This window comes from Camarhynchus parvulus, chromosome 1A (genome assembly GCF_901933205.1).
Source record: "Camarhynchus parvulus chromosome 1A, STF_HiC, whole genome shotgun sequence".
NCBI lineage: Eukaryota > Metazoa > Chordata > Aves > Passeriformes > Thraupidae > Camarhynchus > Camarhynchus parvulus.
In genome coordinates, this window is record NC_044586.1 from 56939107 (window position 1) to 56955342 (window position 16236).

General features: G+C 41.2%; 1 protein-coding gene across 3 annotated transcripts in view; it reads left to right on the plus strand.

The window, feature by feature from the left end:
• The first annotated feature begins 2693 nt into the window (after window positions 1-2693).
• Window positions 2694-16236, plus strand: part of ATXN7L1 (ataxin 7 like 1) — a 111670-nt gene continuing 98127 nt past the window's right edge. For all 3 annotated transcript variants that reach the window (XM_030961110.1, XM_030961108.1, XM_030961109.1), the window contains exons 1-2: window positions 2694-2977; window positions 3466-3534. In XM_030961110.1, coding sequence (XP_030816970.1) covers window positions 2863-2977; window positions 3466-3534 — 184 coding nt within the window. In that variant the 5' untranslated portion in view covers window positions 2694-2862. The remainder of the gene's footprint in view (window positions 2978-3465; window positions 3535-16236) is intronic.

Here is a 16236-nt window from a genome sequence, read left to right on the forward strand (position 1 = left end):
AAAAGATGCTGATCACAGGAAAGTTGGGCATATGTGTAGATGTATGAGTTAGGGACATGTTTCAGTGATGGAATTAGGGTTAACGGTTGGACTCAATCCTAAAGGTCAACATAAATGATCCTATGATTCTGATTGTGGAACCATTTGTTTAATGATAATATTGCCCTTGAATACAGGAGGGAGGAGAAATTCCTTGGGGAAGGCTTTGGAAACCTTTCTCTTAAACTGTAAGTCGCTGGATTGTTTCTTTTTAGGAAGGAATTGGTACATCTTGAATCTTTGATTTTATGCTAATTTTCCTTCATATGGTCTGTTTCTGTTAAGAACCTAGACTGTCTGTAGTGTGTCATGGTAAGCAGCATGTAGATCAGTGCCATGTGTTAAAGCTGGAAAGTTTCTTCACTTTTTTTTTTTTTTTTTAGTTTGAGGCAGCTTGTATTAAATACTTTACCCCTCCCTTTTTTTTCTCAGTTGTATGATTAGGAGTTGCTTTACTACTTGTGTATCCTGTGGTAGTGTTTAATATTAGTTGGACACTTGGCCATCCGTACTTCCCTGAAATCTAACGTTGCTTTTCATCGATGGGGATTTCCTGGGTGCTCACATGCCTTTCTTTTGCATCTTCTCTCCAGATTCACTTCTAGGGTAATCACACCACTGTTATGGTATAAGCTGTGCAGTTTAACTTCTCTAATTATGAGACTGTTTGCCCACTGTCAAGACACTTGCTCAATTATCTTGCAGTGAATTTGAACACAAGTGTCAAACATGGTTGACTATTAAGTTCATGTCATTTATCATTCATTCTAAGGAATGGGATCAGCTTGCTATTTCTGACCAAAGAGTTTGCCAGTATAGTGGGCAGAGTTTTCAACCTCAACATAAACAATTTATGGCTATTCTTTTTTTCTTCTTCATTGATGTGGAAGGAATTATGTGTCCTTATAATTAAAAACATCAAACATATTCACTACCAGCTGAATTTTGTTAGACTAAGTAAAACTCTCCTCAAATGATAGAATCTTAAGTCCTCTGATCTTTCTCATAACCATGTCCACACTTTTTTTTTTAATAGGAAGATAAATTTAAATTGCACATTATATTCCTAAATATATCTTGCCAGGGCTTTGTATCACATCACAACTACCCTTCCTGCTTCTGGAAATTCCCCACGTAGTATATGAAAGATCATGCATCCTGCGTCTGCTTCATGATGGTTGCTAACAAGCCTGCTGTGATTGCCTGGTTTTATTTGAAGGGTATTTTGGTGAGCTTTTCTGCTTCTTTGATAATGTTACTGAAGTTTCTTGTAGCTAATGTTTACTTGACTGGAGGCACCCTGGCTAGGCCATACAGAATGAAAGCTTTTAGGCTCACCTCTGGGCATTAGGGATGGGACTTGTATATTCCAGCTACTTTTTGGAAGAGGTGGAGTGTGTTGACAGTCTACATAAGGCAAAGAGTGTCTGTCATTTGCCCCAAATGTTTATCCATTTTAGCACTATAAAGATCTTAGTCCTAATGAAGTTGTGGGAAATTTATGTAAATCCATTCTAGACTGCAGCACCATATACCTTCAGCAACTCCTGTCCTGCCCCTCTGGCCACAGCTCCAACATCTGAGCAGGCATGAAATGTTTCGGTGGGTTTTATGTTTGTTTGGTTTTAGTTTTGTTTGGTTTTTTTGCAGTTTGTTTGTTTGTTGGTTTTTTTCTTTTTGAGTCCACATTAATTCCATGTTCTGCTTCGGTATTGTCTCATAATAGCTTGAACCAGCCAAAAGTGAACGAGTGTCTGGGAAAAGATGCAGGACAAGGATGGGATCACGCAAAGCTCACATCACCGCTGTGAGAAGCGTCTGTTGGACCATTAACTTCAGTCACCACCACCCCTAATGGGGCTGCAGAGCTGTATGAAAGCCACTACGTGAGGGATATGTGAGGCTGCTTAAATAAAACCAAATCCTCCACTGGGACCGTTTATATTCGGCTTAAGAGGTATGAGCTGAAGCAACAGGCTCATGCTGAAACTCCTAATCCAGAGCAGGTATATTGAGTATAAAAATGTTCACGGATATTTTTTATGCTTACCTCAATGGTGAAATAAGCAAAAATGACACTATCCTAAATTAAAAGCATTTATGTCCCATAGGTTATGTAGAGCGAGATGAAAACCTCGGTATTGTCTGAGAGAAGCCGGACCTGCGAGTTCAGAGCTGCTGTACCGTAGCCTAGAACACCAAGACGAGAAAAATCCCATTTGCAAACAGACGAAGCCTACTACAGACCAGGCAGTATTTGGATAACAAAATGGCTGTGGTTGTGGCTATAGGTGATCCACAGGAGCGCAGCTGGAAGCAGGGGAGCGAGGGAGCCCCAGCCCCGCACTCCGGGTCCGGTCCGCGGCCGCGCTGGAGCGCGGAGGGGCCGTGCCGCAGCTACCGAGAGCCCGTCCCAGGGACTTACTGCGGGCGCGGCGAGACGCGGGGCGCGCAGCCCCGAGGCGCACACGGCCGGCGGCTGCGCCCTCCCGGCGGGGCTCCTGAGCCGCCGGCCCCGCTCCGCCGGGCCGGGCCGGAGGGGCAGCGCGGGGGGCTGCGCGGGTCCGGCGCCCCTCGGGGCGGGCGCGGGCCCGGTGCCGGCGGCGCGGGGCGCAGGCGCGGGGGACGCGGGCATGCGCGCTGTGCGGCGGGGAGCCCGATCTGATAGGGAGCAGGGGCTGACACTACCCCCGTGTGGGCGGCGGAACGTCCCGAGGATGACGTGCGGCGTTCTCGAATCCCGTGTCTCGCTCGCTCGCTCGCCGCCGCCGCCGCCGAAGGAAACGGGAAAAGCAACAAGGAGGCAGGAGCAGGCGCGGCGCCATGGCGGCCCTGGAGCGGCCCGTGCCCAGTCCCGAGGCGTTCCTGGGCCAGCCCTGGGCCGCCTGGGTGCGGGAGGCCGCCCCCCCGCACGCGCACGGCGCCGCCCCCCCGCACAGTAAGGGCAGGGACCGGCCGCGGTCCGGCTCCGCACGCCGCTCCCCCGGGCGGGGCCGGGGTCCGGCCGGGCCGCCCCCTCCGCTCCCTCCCCTCCCTCCCTCCCGCCGGGGCCGGGAGGTGCCGCCCCCCGGGCGCTCAGCTGACGCTCGGCCGAGCCCCCGTGCCATGTGTGCGGGAGGCGCACGCCGCGCCGCGCCTGCCGTGCCGCTGCCCCGCGGCGCTGGGCCGGCGCCGCGGTGGGGGAAGGGGGCGAGGGGGAGGATGCGCGGAGGGGCCAGAGGATGCCGCGGGCGGGGAGGGGGGGGCCAGGGTGCTGCCGCGGGGGGCCCGGCGGTTCCGCTGCCTGGCAGATGCTCCGACCATTGTGCTTTTGCTGTTGCAAATAGAAACACTGCTCACCTCCTCACCTCTCCTCCTCCCCTCGCCAAACAATAAATGCACACCTCAGGGCCCTCGGCGCTTCCTGACTCTGCTTCTCTTCTGCAGGTGTAGATCTGGAAGAGACTGGAAAGGAGGGTGGAAAAAGCAGGGAGGTTATGAGGCTTAATAAAGAAGGTAAGTGGCTAGTGCTGGCACACCTCTCTCTACCTGTCTGACTCTTGGTGGTTGTGAATGACTGTGGTTTGGCCTTGACAGGGTGGTCTGATAGCATATGGGTTTCTCTGCCGTGAAGAACGTTTCAGGGTTGGATACATGCAGATGACTGTCACTGTCAACTTCTTTTGAAGTAAGGGTATAACAGGTGTATACACGCAACTGACAGACGTGGTAAAAGATGAGACAATTTTGAGGCAGAAGACAGCTACACATCAGTGGCCATATTGGATTTTTTTGTAGACCCTGTCCCTTGGTGCAACATTCCAGTTGGTCATGTGAAGATAAGCATATAAACTTTAAACATTATATTATTATTATTAGCAACTTAGTGGAGATGTTTTCCCTTGCAGCAAGAAAGGGTTTGTTACCATCTTTGAGTTCTTTCACTTTAGCTCAAAGCACATTTTATTCTTCGCTTGCACTGCTGAGTGTGACCTACAGTCAACTGAGCAGCCAGCATCACATATTATCTTAGGTTACACTAATCTATGCATATTATGCAAAACCAAATAAAATTAGTCATTTGGGCCATAACTTCTTCTGGTACTATCAGTGTGAACAGGCAAACTCCAGGTTAGTGGTATTTGCCAGTATGCCAGGCCTGTCACAGCTCTGTCAGCTGTGAGAGGAGAAACATTTTGTTTGTGATGTGTGTCATGAAGATCACGTTGAGGTAACACTTAATGCAACTAGTGAAATAGTTCAGGATGCTTTTTCAAGTAGCTTTGTTTTTGTTTCTGTTTCATTAAGAAAGTGCTTTATGTACACAACCTCGCTGTCTCGGGAAATACTTCTTGGGAAGTCAGTTCATAATGAACGATCCCATCATAGTGAAACTTCGGTGTGACTTACTCATGCTGAGAGAAATCCCATTATTACCTGTAATGTCATAAAATATATTCTGAAATGATGTTAAGTTTCTCATTACATTACAGTTGTCATTGCGCGTGCGTTCGATTTTGAGCATCTTGGCAGCTCAAAGGAATCTTATGTTTTCTAAACAAGCTCTTGAAAAAAGAATGAATTAATGGGTAATGTAGATTTGTGTAATAAACTATAAAATTGCATGGAGTATGCATTAAAGTTATTTAAAATACCATAAAACTTTCTTTTTGAAAGACCTTTACAGAGGTGCCAAGTTTGATTGTGTTCCTATCTTGATTCTTACGTGCCTGAACCTCTCTATTTTGTCAGCCCAAAGATAAGTTAGCAGCAGAACTGGGATTTTCATGAAGGTATTTATAGGTAAAAGGTTCAAGGCTTTGTACATATATCAGTAATGTTGATTCAAAAATAATTGAACAAAAATTTTGCTACTTCAGTTGTGCCTTCATAAGGAGCTTAATTTGTTGAGATAAGATGTTTTGTGCGCAGAAGTCCTTGAACACAAATTCCTGTTATAAGCATGGGACATAAAGATTGAAGCATCTCTACTCCTTAGTTATACATAGTATGCAAATTGTTTCCTAGAAAGATTCAGTGTAAATTATCAGTTCTAGTCTTGTTTGGGTTTTGGGGGGGTCAGAGACTCCATCAAAGGAAATCTATTTAAACTCACTAACCAGAAAAATTACTTCCAAACAAAGCATAATGTCATTGCTGACATTATGATCATGACAGGTGTGAAGCACTTACTGGCTTTTATAGTACTTATGTCATAATACTGTGTAAAAAAACCCAAAATTGACTGTTATATTTAGAAAATAAAAAGCCTTAGGGATGTTATTGCTTTCAAGTAGTAACTTGTGTTAGATCACTTAGAAAGAACTTCCATGAAGTTTGAATAAATGAGTATGTATCTACTGTATTCACTTAGGCAGTCTGTTAATACAGGTGTTTTCACCACACCCATCTGTGTGCCTGAACACTCACTGTAAATCTTCCTTGGGCCCCACAGTCCTTATTAGTAAAGGTGGGGGAAGACTCAAGAGTTGGATTGGTCTGCAGGAAATTTTCTCATGTATTTGCAGAAATGCTTGTGCTTTTACTCTGACCTTGCTCATGTGTTGTGCGACATGTTGAAATTTTTTGCCTGCTTCGTTCCTAGATGAGGGTTGTGGTTATGATAGTTCTGAAAACAAAACCCAACTCCTTTTTTTTACAATCTTATCATCTTGAGGGGACCTTTTTAATGGCATCTGTGGTGCCAGGAGATTGTAAGTGGTGTCTTAGAAAAATCAAATGTTACTTGTAACCTACTTGTATCAAGTAACCAGGGGCAACAGATGGACAGGATTTTAAGTATCAAAAATTACTGTCCTGTTTGATAAAGATAGTGTAAAACCTGATCTCTCTGCACTTACTTATTATTTGTCTGCACTTCCTCATCTTTAGTTATGTGACCAGGTTAATGCAGCCATCCCTTTGTAAGCAGTTTAGCAAGAAGGCTTTTCAGATGAGTGAAACTGTGTGCAGAGCATGGTGGAAGCTAAAGAGTGGGAATATGTTGGTTTTCAGACCATGACAAGGTGTTTCACTTCAGTTTTGTAGAAAAACAATGGTGTTTGGTGCCAAAAAGTGCTTCCACTTAGCTTGATCCCTGCTTTGCTGCCTCTTTTCTGGTTGTGTACCATGTGTGTTTAGAGTGGTGGGGCTGCTCTTCTTCCTTGCTTTAGCCCAGGAGGGGATGTGGGAGGCAGCATTTCCTGGAGGTGGGGGATAGGAGCACTGCCTGCCAAGTCTCTGCCTGCCCAAGGGGTTGCTGCTTGCATCTCTGGGCAGAGGGCTCACAGTCTCACTGTGCTGTTCATTTCTGTAATGCAAGAGATGCACTGAGGCCGTGTGCCCCCTGTGCCCCATCTTAGGGGTAAAAGTAAAGAGACAGGAGTATTGCCCACTGCTTTCCTTTATTCTGCAGTGTATATGTAGGCAGCATAGAGGGAGAGAAATTTCCTGAACGTTTGTTCAGTTTTCTAGACAGAATTACTTTTTGCATGCTGACGCTTACTCTGAGTTTTCCTATAGCAAATGCATTCTGTCCATGGTTGACTTTTACTGGCATGTAGTTTTGTAGAGAGGGGATTACAAAGTTCCAAGTGTTCACAGAAAATGAGAAGTTTTATACATAAATGTTTGTGCCAGAAAAGAAACCCCAAAACTTATCTGCTTATCTAATCAGGAAACAGAAACAGTATTGTGTAACTTATCTGACAAATCACTACCAAGCAACCGGCTTAGCTAAAAGAGGGGTTATCAGAATTAGAGCAGCATTTAGAATTTATGTTGAATTTTAAAAGGTTGAATGGCATATTTGAAGAATTGAAGATTTTCTTGCAGATAGCAGGCATAGTAAAAGAAGTCTGTATTTGAGAGCTTGTGTTCTGTAAAACATCACAGTTACTGTGTGCCTGAGGCAGGTACAGTGTTCTGTTATTATGAGCCATAACCTGTAGATGATTAGAGATTAATTTTGGAGGCTTGTGTTTTACTTTATACAATATCTGAGAAAATAATGGAAGAATGGGAAGTTTTTGGTTTTGTGTACAGAACCTGTATTAATAATTGGTTTAGTAATGTGCAAGCATTGATTGCTGTGAGTGTTTGTAGATAAACACAGGCTGTAAAGGAGGAAAAAATATCCTTTGAATCTTTATGAATTACAGCAGAGTTAAGTATCACCTGTGGCATTTAGGTCTGTGTCTGGGTACTTGGTGTCATAGTCAAGTTCACTTTCCCAGTTCAGTGGGTTTGTATTATTGAAGTTTCAATCTGATGATGTGTGTGTTTTGTCTTAGGTAATCTTTTCACTAATCGTAGTGATTCATTATTGTTTGACTTTAAGAATGTTATGTAAAAAATTCTAATTGTTTTTCTGGTTTTATGTTACAAGATTTTTATTGTTCCACCCCAAACTTGACCATTTTACTTTATGATTGCACGTGGAAACTGGAGTTTTAAATCTATTGGATGATTGTTTACAATATATTTTTTCCTATTTTGACTTCCCCCACAAATATCTGACAGAAAAGTTTTTTGATAAATCCTTTAGCAACATAAGAACAAAATTAAAGGAATACTGGCTAGTCTTGCTTTCAGTATCTTTTTAATTCTTCAGAAAAATATCTTAATGATTTTATTGTTCTTCTTAGAAAAATAAGAAGTTAAGGAGGCTAGGTGGTGGTAAGGAACACTTCTATAGGGGGAAAAAGGATGTGACATACAACATTCTACTTTATGAAAAGCAAGAGGAAGAGAGCTAAAATTATTATGGGGAGATTGTGAAAGAAGAGAAGACAAAACCAGCTGGTTAATGTAAGCATAGAGATTGGACTTAACTTTTATTTAATTATTATTTATTTTTTGTTTATTAGTGGTTTGCCTGTGCTCCTATTTGTCTCCTTTATAAAAATACTAAGCAAAAGAGAATAAAATCATTCTCATTTTACTTACTGCCTTCATCTTCCACCTTTTTGTGGTGGTAGGGAAGGTTAGAAAGGGCTGAGAGGGAATGAAAATTACAACAAGGTTGTAAACACATGCTCCAAAAGAAGGAAGTGAGGTTCTTGAATTTAGACCACCATAGTTGGTGATTTGGGGTTGGTTTTGGTTTTGCAGTGGGCAAAAGAGAGGGTTGAATGTTGTATAATTTTCTTTCTCTTCTCTGTAAGCTAAAATAGTCTTCCAGAGATACTGATTCTTAAACAAATGTAATATTCCATGGTGCTTGATGAATGAAAGAACTGAGAATTGGCAGGGCACAAAACTGTGGCCTGCCAATGGTAAGAAACTTTTTCTTACCATTCTTTATAGTGGGAATAAGAACAGTAAGCAGTGGTCCCCATGGGGTCTTTGTTTAGGATGAGAAATGACAGTGGAATTGAATTCTGCTGTGCATTCTGGTGTATAAGTGACTGATCAGTTCTATATATGATATCTGGCTCTGATATTTTTATTTTTTCTTATATGGACAGCTTCTGCAAGGGGGTGGCATGTCTCCTGGTTATGGCTGTCACCTCATTTAATGTGTTTCAAAGAATGATGACAGAGGAAGAATGAAACATTATGTATGATAGCGCCCAGAAAATTTAGTCAGAATTGTAGTTTATCTTCATAGTTACATAGTTATTTTCTGAAACCTGTCCTTTAGTTCTTCAACCCACACACTGGATAAAAGGAGTGGAGTAATGGTAAAGCTCTCTGATCAGACATTCTGTGTTTTGAATCAAGATTTTGATGTTTTTGAATATGTATCTATAACTGTCGTACTGTAAATGACTTCATTAAAAAATCTGATTTTGCTAGGTGCACATATCTTGATAAAATTCATTGTTTGTGCAACAGTTGTTCTGAAGAGGTTAGATCTCCTGTAGTTTAAGGTACCTTTTTTTGATTATGTGTGGGGAAACCATGTGTGATTCCCTGTCAACTGACAGCACTGTCACTAAGGATCTGTCTCTGACATTCCTTCTACTAGTTGTAATTTATAACCAGACTTGAGAAAGAGGGAAATTTATGTGTTTACTAGAGGGTACCCCAAGCCCTGCTGTCACTACAGAAAGTAAATGACTTTGTGTATCTAATTTTGATTTAGATATAAAAACACGTGTGTGTCTTCTTGTTGATCTGCCTCTGTTAACAAACTAGTTAATAGTTTGTAATAGATGAAATATAGATTTCTGTGTGTTAAAAAGAGACTACACAAGAGCTGAACCATTTCCACTGTGAAAGGGAGTAATTTCTTTGAAATAGGCCTTTTTTTCTAGTTAATTAAAAATAGGGACATTATCAGGTTCTGTTTTACCTTTGGGCAAATAAAAATACTAGCCATTATACCAAGGCTGAGGTGTATGAATGAGATGAAAGCAGTGGAAAATCCTATGGAAAACATTTCAAATTACATTTGAAGTTGTGAATCACAGGAGTCCTGTAGGCAGAAAGCATAAGTTTCTCATAGTCAAAGTGAAAGGTAGTCACTGCATGCATTACTAAGAAAGATCACCTTCAGTAAAAATAGTATTGTTGCTATGAGTATTGCTTGAAGAGTTAACTCCAGTATAAGTTTATCTGACTATGACTATAAGTTTATCATGACTATTCATTATTCAGAGTGATTTTGGAATAACTAGCAACTGGTTTGTATGGGCATGGATTTAATTACTGGATCTTTCTGTCTTCCAAGTTCAGCTTGGTGCAGAAGTTCTCAGCTTGTCTTTGAAAAAGCTGATTGAGGAGTTAATGGTGCAGGATGCCCGGTGAAGCTAGTGTCTTTAAGTAATTAATGTGCAAAAAAACCCCTTGGCAAATGCTGTGGTGACATAGTAAGGGTGTTTGACAGAGGTCTATTAGGAAGTCTATAGCAAGAAATCTTTGATGGTTCTCTTGCTGGATGAGAAGGGTAGAAGCCATGAGAGTAAAAATGGCCCAGTTTTTTATCGCAGTGCTATGCAGCTGACTAAGCTGACTCAAATTGAACCAAGAATCCAGCACAGCTACTTGAAACTGATATGGAACAGAGGAAAAGCAACTATGGCATGAATAATTTTTCTCTTTTTCTTTTCTGTGTCCTATTCTATGGTTGATTTTAAGGGACTGGTTTTGTCATAACTTTTTGTATAGCTTATTAAGAATTGTGCCTGGAAGCCGCTGATGTTGCTGGGGAAGTGAGCTTTCTGATTGCTCTTGGTCTTGTACTTATAGAAATGTCTTCCTTATTTCTGAAATGTTTTGCTTATTATTCAGTAATTTCATTTCATATTTTGCTGAGTTGTATTAATAATACAGTGCTTAAGCCCAACACAATTCCTGTCTCTCTGTTTTCCTAACAGTAATTAGAATTTACAATTATTTGGTCTTCCAGCTTCTGGATTTCTGTCTTCATGTATTTACAAAGTGTGTGCTGTTTGGCAAAAAAAGAAGGGGAGTTTTCCCAGATCAGAAGGAGCATCAGCCAGAAGTAGCAAAGAGCTTGCTGACAGAAGTTCCAGGTTCTGCACAACTGCTGGTTCCAGTATCTGTCTAGTGCAGTTTCACTTAGTCCACAGGCCCCTCCTGAATCATCTGTGAAACGGAAGCAGTTGTATTGTGACAGAGCTGTGCATGGTACACAGCGGGTTAGGCTGGCTTCCCTTTCCGTTCCCTGGGAGCAGGTGTGCAGCAGAAGAGACAGAAAAGTACTGATGAAGTAGTAGCAAGACATAAGAATGACTGGCAAAGGGCAAGAGTTCGTGGGGTTTGATTGTGTGATCTTCTTTATGTTCTTTATTTTGTTTATATTTGTTTCTGTTATACAGTGTTTTATGTTTTCTGTCCAGTCATTCTTTCTCTTCCTTTTCTTGCTGCAGAGGACTAGACATAGGGGGCAGGCACAGTCTGGGAATTTGCAGTTATATTTGGATTGAACACTGCTAATGCCATATCAGTAGTTGTTGAGAAGTTTGCTGGATCAAAATTCTCTTCTCTAGCAAGACAAGGATGGGACTGGATGTTCTCCGGTAACAGAATAAGGTGACTTGAGCTTGTCATCGTTTGAGCTGAAATGGTCAGAATGGAAGCAGAGATTTAAAGAAATGTAAATCATTATGTGTGTTCACTTTTTAATTTCTGATAAGTATCCTGTCCTTAGGTGGCTTTCAGACTGGCCACTTGTACTTGTGCAGATTAGGTAGATTATCAAGTGATAGCATATTCAGTTTTTTTTTTAAGCTGCTCTTAGTTATGTCTTACTGAGACAGGATGATATGATGATTTACATCTGAAAAGTTTGTTGGACCCATGCCACCACAGCAAACACTGACACAGCCAAAACCTTATTTGTTTGGGTCTGATAATGGAGATAGTTAGTGGACAATGATCTGGAAGAATATTAAGTAATTGATCTGTTACTGCAATAACTAGGGAGGCAGTATTGTTATTTGCATGATCCTAATGCCTAGCAGCCCCATCAGGCACTAGATGCTACTCTGCAGGGTACCAGCAAAGGGAGGAAGGGTGTGCACTTGTGTTGTGCAATTGTGCTGCAGAGAACTAATTTTTGAATGTGTGACGAAGCAGGAGTTCTAATATTGACAAACAAAAGCACTTAGTTGCCCAATGTGATAGATGGTTGACTTTAGCCTAGACTGAAGTGACTTTCTTAGAAACATAGCAAGGAAAGCTTTAAAGTGATATTTGGATGGCAATGAAGTAATTTTGCAAGAGCTTAGGAGGTATCCTTATTCAGGTGTGGAAATTGGCCTGAGTGAAAATACAGGCTGATTGTTGAAAGCTTTGTAAATGGATACTGACAATATGAACCAACTAGAAATGTGAGCAAATGGTGTGACAGCAAGTAGGATGTGGACAGTTTAGTGTACATAACAGAGGAGCCTGGAAAACAAAGATGAGTTGTTCCCAATATTCAAATTTGGAATGGAGGATTGTGCATAGAAGGATGCAGAGAGTAAAACAGTATGACAATATAGAAGAAACTTTAGAAACAGTGTGAATAAGCAGGATAATGTTTGTCAACATGGAAAATAAGAAAATATAACTAATGTGAGGTGAAGCCCTAGACAGACCTTTATTCTGAAGATGTTTATAGCAGACTTTGTCCTAGGGATGCCCAGGAAGAAGCATTCAGATGTGGATGTAACCTGAATGAACAGTTTAAGAGAGAAGCTACTGGCAAAGATGACATAGTACTTTATCATAGTATTTTATACCTGAATGATGGACAAGTTGATTATGCTGTCCAGGGTGATCAAGAGAGGAGGTGGAGAAAAGAGGATAGAAGTGGTGAGATCTAAATTCTGTTCTGGCTGTATTGAGCTGAAGCTAACAGCTACTCAGTGGCAAGAGGTGTCAGATAGAATGAGATTTTTTGTTTAGATGTTAATCTGCTGTATTTTGGACTGTTCTCAGGAATGTAGAATTCTCAGACATAAGAGTAGCAGCAAAAGATACAGCTCAGTGAAGACCTGCTAGAAGACAAAGGAAGAATAAAGAGCCTGCCAATACTCTGTGAAGGGATTGGTACAGGAAGGATGGACAGTAGGAGAGGGGAGAATAATGGAAGTCAGAAACAGAGTTTCAAAAGGAGAAAGGCATCTAATTTTTGTGAAGAACACACAAGGAGTACGGGTGATGGAAATGATGAATTTGTTATGTTGCAATAGGAAAACGTTTTTAGACATTTTAGTGAGTATAGTTTCACTGTATTGCAAGGGTCAGATGAAGGAAACTCACTGAAGTTAGAGACAAAAGTGTAATTTGTTATTAAACAGAGCATAATAAGCTTAGACATGAAAGAAGGACAGGAAGAGTAATGTAGTTAGAGAATCAAGGAGTCAGAAGCAGATTTCCAAACACAGGAAAGACCGATTGACTGTTCTGCTGTTCTGTCAGAGCGGGGGGAGAAAGGAGATGTGAGGTATGGGCTGATGAGGGTGAGCCAAGGAGAGAGTGGAACAGATGTGTTTTACATCTATTGTACAAGGAAGAAGGGAGAGCTATAAGGGAGAGAAAGAGAGTGGGAAGGGAGAATGTGAAATGGTTATTATGTTTTCTCCCTTTCTCTTGGAATAAATATTTGCATTCTATTGCTGAGAAAGAAATAGATACAAAAGAAGAGGTTTGAGGAGTGAGTCAAAAGTAGGAAGAAAAAAGGCTGAAATTGCAGGTGTGAGTTCAGCTCAACTGAGAGGAATGGCACAGATTAGTAAGCAGCAGGAGAGAGAGAGAGAAAATGTGCGATAACCTCATTTTCAGACTGGTTCTCTTTTCCACTGCAAATTCTAGGACAGGCGAGAATATAGCAAAGAAAATGGATGTTTAAGACAAGAGTGAGTACAGGATTGGTGGAGTTGGACCTAGTATTAGCAAGCAGAGCAAAAACCATCACAGAAAAAAAAAAACTCTTCAAGGAGAGAGAAGAGTGTGTGGTCATATCTATCACATAGCATGACGGACATGAAAGTAGTAGTTCTGTTCCTTCCTGCAGTGCATCATAGTAGTCTTATGTCTACATGATCTGTCACATACTGAAACTGACTTGTGCTTCCTGCTTCCAGAGCTGAGCCAAGGCCACGGGATTGCATTATCGTGGACTGGGCCCCGGGTAATGTGGTACTGCTCGGGGTGTATCAGGGTGAGAGCTCGGGCGCGGTGCTGCGGTAACCATGGGTGTATGGCTTGTGCTTGTCTCGCAGGGCAAAGCAGCTTGTTCCTGTCTACATGCTACAGGCAGGCATGCTTTATGATACAGCACTTTTTGTTTTTTTCTCTGAGAAAGCAGGACAGTAATTTTAGAGGGGTTAAATGGAATGGCTGTCATTCATGTCATTCAGTGTCTAAGAAGGTAATCTCAGGTTTTCACATCTCTTTAGTAGATCTAAACAACTGTTTAAAGAAGAGGAAAATGCTGTGGGAGAGATTAGTTCCTTCATGCGCAGAGCATTGAGCTGATTCTTTGACTTAGAAGGCTTTATTCATTACCTTGCCTGCCTTTCCCAAGCAACTTTCTGCATGTCCCTGTATGTTATCAATGTTCAGTCATCCCAGCAGCTTATACACGTCACCATGCAGACGTGCTGAGAAAACAGGAAAAAAAAAATCTCAGATTTTCTCTTCAGGGTCTCTCAGGTGGTTGGTTTTTTTTGTGCACTATCATGAAGTTTTGTGCTTCTGATTGTATTCATGCTTTTGCTATATTTTTGGCTTTTTAGAAGACTTGGAGAACCTTGGGCAAATATATTAAGAAACTGGATGCATGGCAGTGGAAAAACATGAGGAGAAATGGGAGAAAAAATGTTTCAGCTCTTGAAATTATGGTGAGCTGTGTGTATAGCGCTTTTAATAGAGTCTTTGAACATTCTGTGCTTGGTGTAAGTTTTCTTCGGCTTCTCTCATAACTCACAACACACTGGGTGTGAACATTACCAAGCCTTTTAGGTATTTAAATTTTGAAAGAGGTAATGCAGCTTTACATATTTTTGGGCTTCTTGCTCATCAAGAAAAATTATTCTTGACTGCATTGCTCAAGGAGGGAATGCTACGAGTTTTATTTTGTGGCATTTATTATTCTTTCCAGCTTTTCAGGATACCTGTCACTATTCTGACTGTTTGTTTTCCAAGCTCCTTGGCAAATCAAAGGTATTGTAAACTTTTATCCCTTTCCTGGAAGGTAAGAGTGTATCCTCTGTGGGAGTTCTTATAGGCTTTTCATTTGAGTTTTTTTTAAATTCCTTGTAATCAAGCGTGTATTTGGAGAAGTTCTAAAGAAATGTGTCATATATGTGTTCAAATTATGTAACATATGTAAGTGTTAGCTTTGAAACAGGAAGATATGGTCTGCATTTCCCAGAGCTTCCAATACATTTCAGACAAAACCATAAGCAGTGTATGTTGTGAAGACAAAAATCAGTCTATGAATGTTGAAAAATTTCATGCAGTAAGCTATTTTAAGGAGGAATTTGAAGGAGGTAGAGAATAATTAGTTGATGTGGAGGAAGGAGGCATCAAAGCTGATAGTATAGCACACAGGAAAGTAGCATACAGAACAGATTTCTAGTGAAAGCAGTTCATTTGTAAAAATAAACTCTCCCTGTTTTACTAATATTGTCTTACTGTCTCGGAGCTGGAAAGCAAAACTGATTGTAATTGCCAGACTGCAAAAATAACATAAATATTGAAAGATAAATCTTAATCTTTCTTAACTCTGTTCCCTAAACATGACCTCTGTTCTCCAAATACTTAAACATTGCCTTTATTATTAGGCTTCAGCCTCATCTGTTCTCTTGAATAGTGCCCTAGTTTTGCTACTAGGCAAAAAGTGAAGAGAAACTAACACATTGTGTATGCAACAACATTTGTCGTTCTTTTACACTCTTTCTTCTGTATTAGTTCTTTTCTGCCTGTTTGTTTGTATATTACAGGCTTGGAGGGTAAGTGGCATGCAAAATTCTAAACAGTTTTGACTCTTGTTCTCAACTATCAGCTTTAGAATGACCCTGTTGTGTCCAAATTTCTCTGAAGTTTAGATTTTTTTTTTAGGAGAACCCCTTTGAATGTGGGCTTTCCATGGCAGATTTCTGACATACCGTGTGCAAGCATAGTGTGCTATGAAAACAGTACACAGAGCAAGTGCTTTTAAGAGCTTGCTCATTTTAGTACTGTGAGGTTATGAGAGAGACTTTCCCTGTGTTCAAAAACATTCTATGGAAGCTGCTTTGAGTACTAATCAGGCCAATGTGTATATATCCAGAGGAAGTGTATGAAATAGGATTCAGGTCAATGTGAGGAAAGGCAGAGGGGTTGAGTGGATGGGAAGAAGTCACAAGAAGAAACAAGTTGATTACTGATGTTTATAGATCACCTCTCTTTGTAAAGAGACCCAAGGTGTCCTACCACCTATGTGTAGAAATTTTTTGTCACTGAAAGAGGATGGGCAAACATGGCTGCTGCTGCTGAAAGACTAATCATACCTGCACTGGAATTAACTGAAAGAACACTGAAAGCCTACTCTGTACTGATGGGGTGTAATCCAGTCCTCACTGAAGAATGTTATTGCATAACAATTTCGAAAGAGAAAATGCCTTATTTCTAGATTACAAAGAGAATACAGGCACATAAAATGTATTTATTTATGGGGGGGGGGAGAGAAAAAGCAAAATACCAGAGCACATTACCTTTCCCTATGACAGATTGTGGCAGGCTTTAGTGAGTAGCACTCTGTTTATTGTTTCT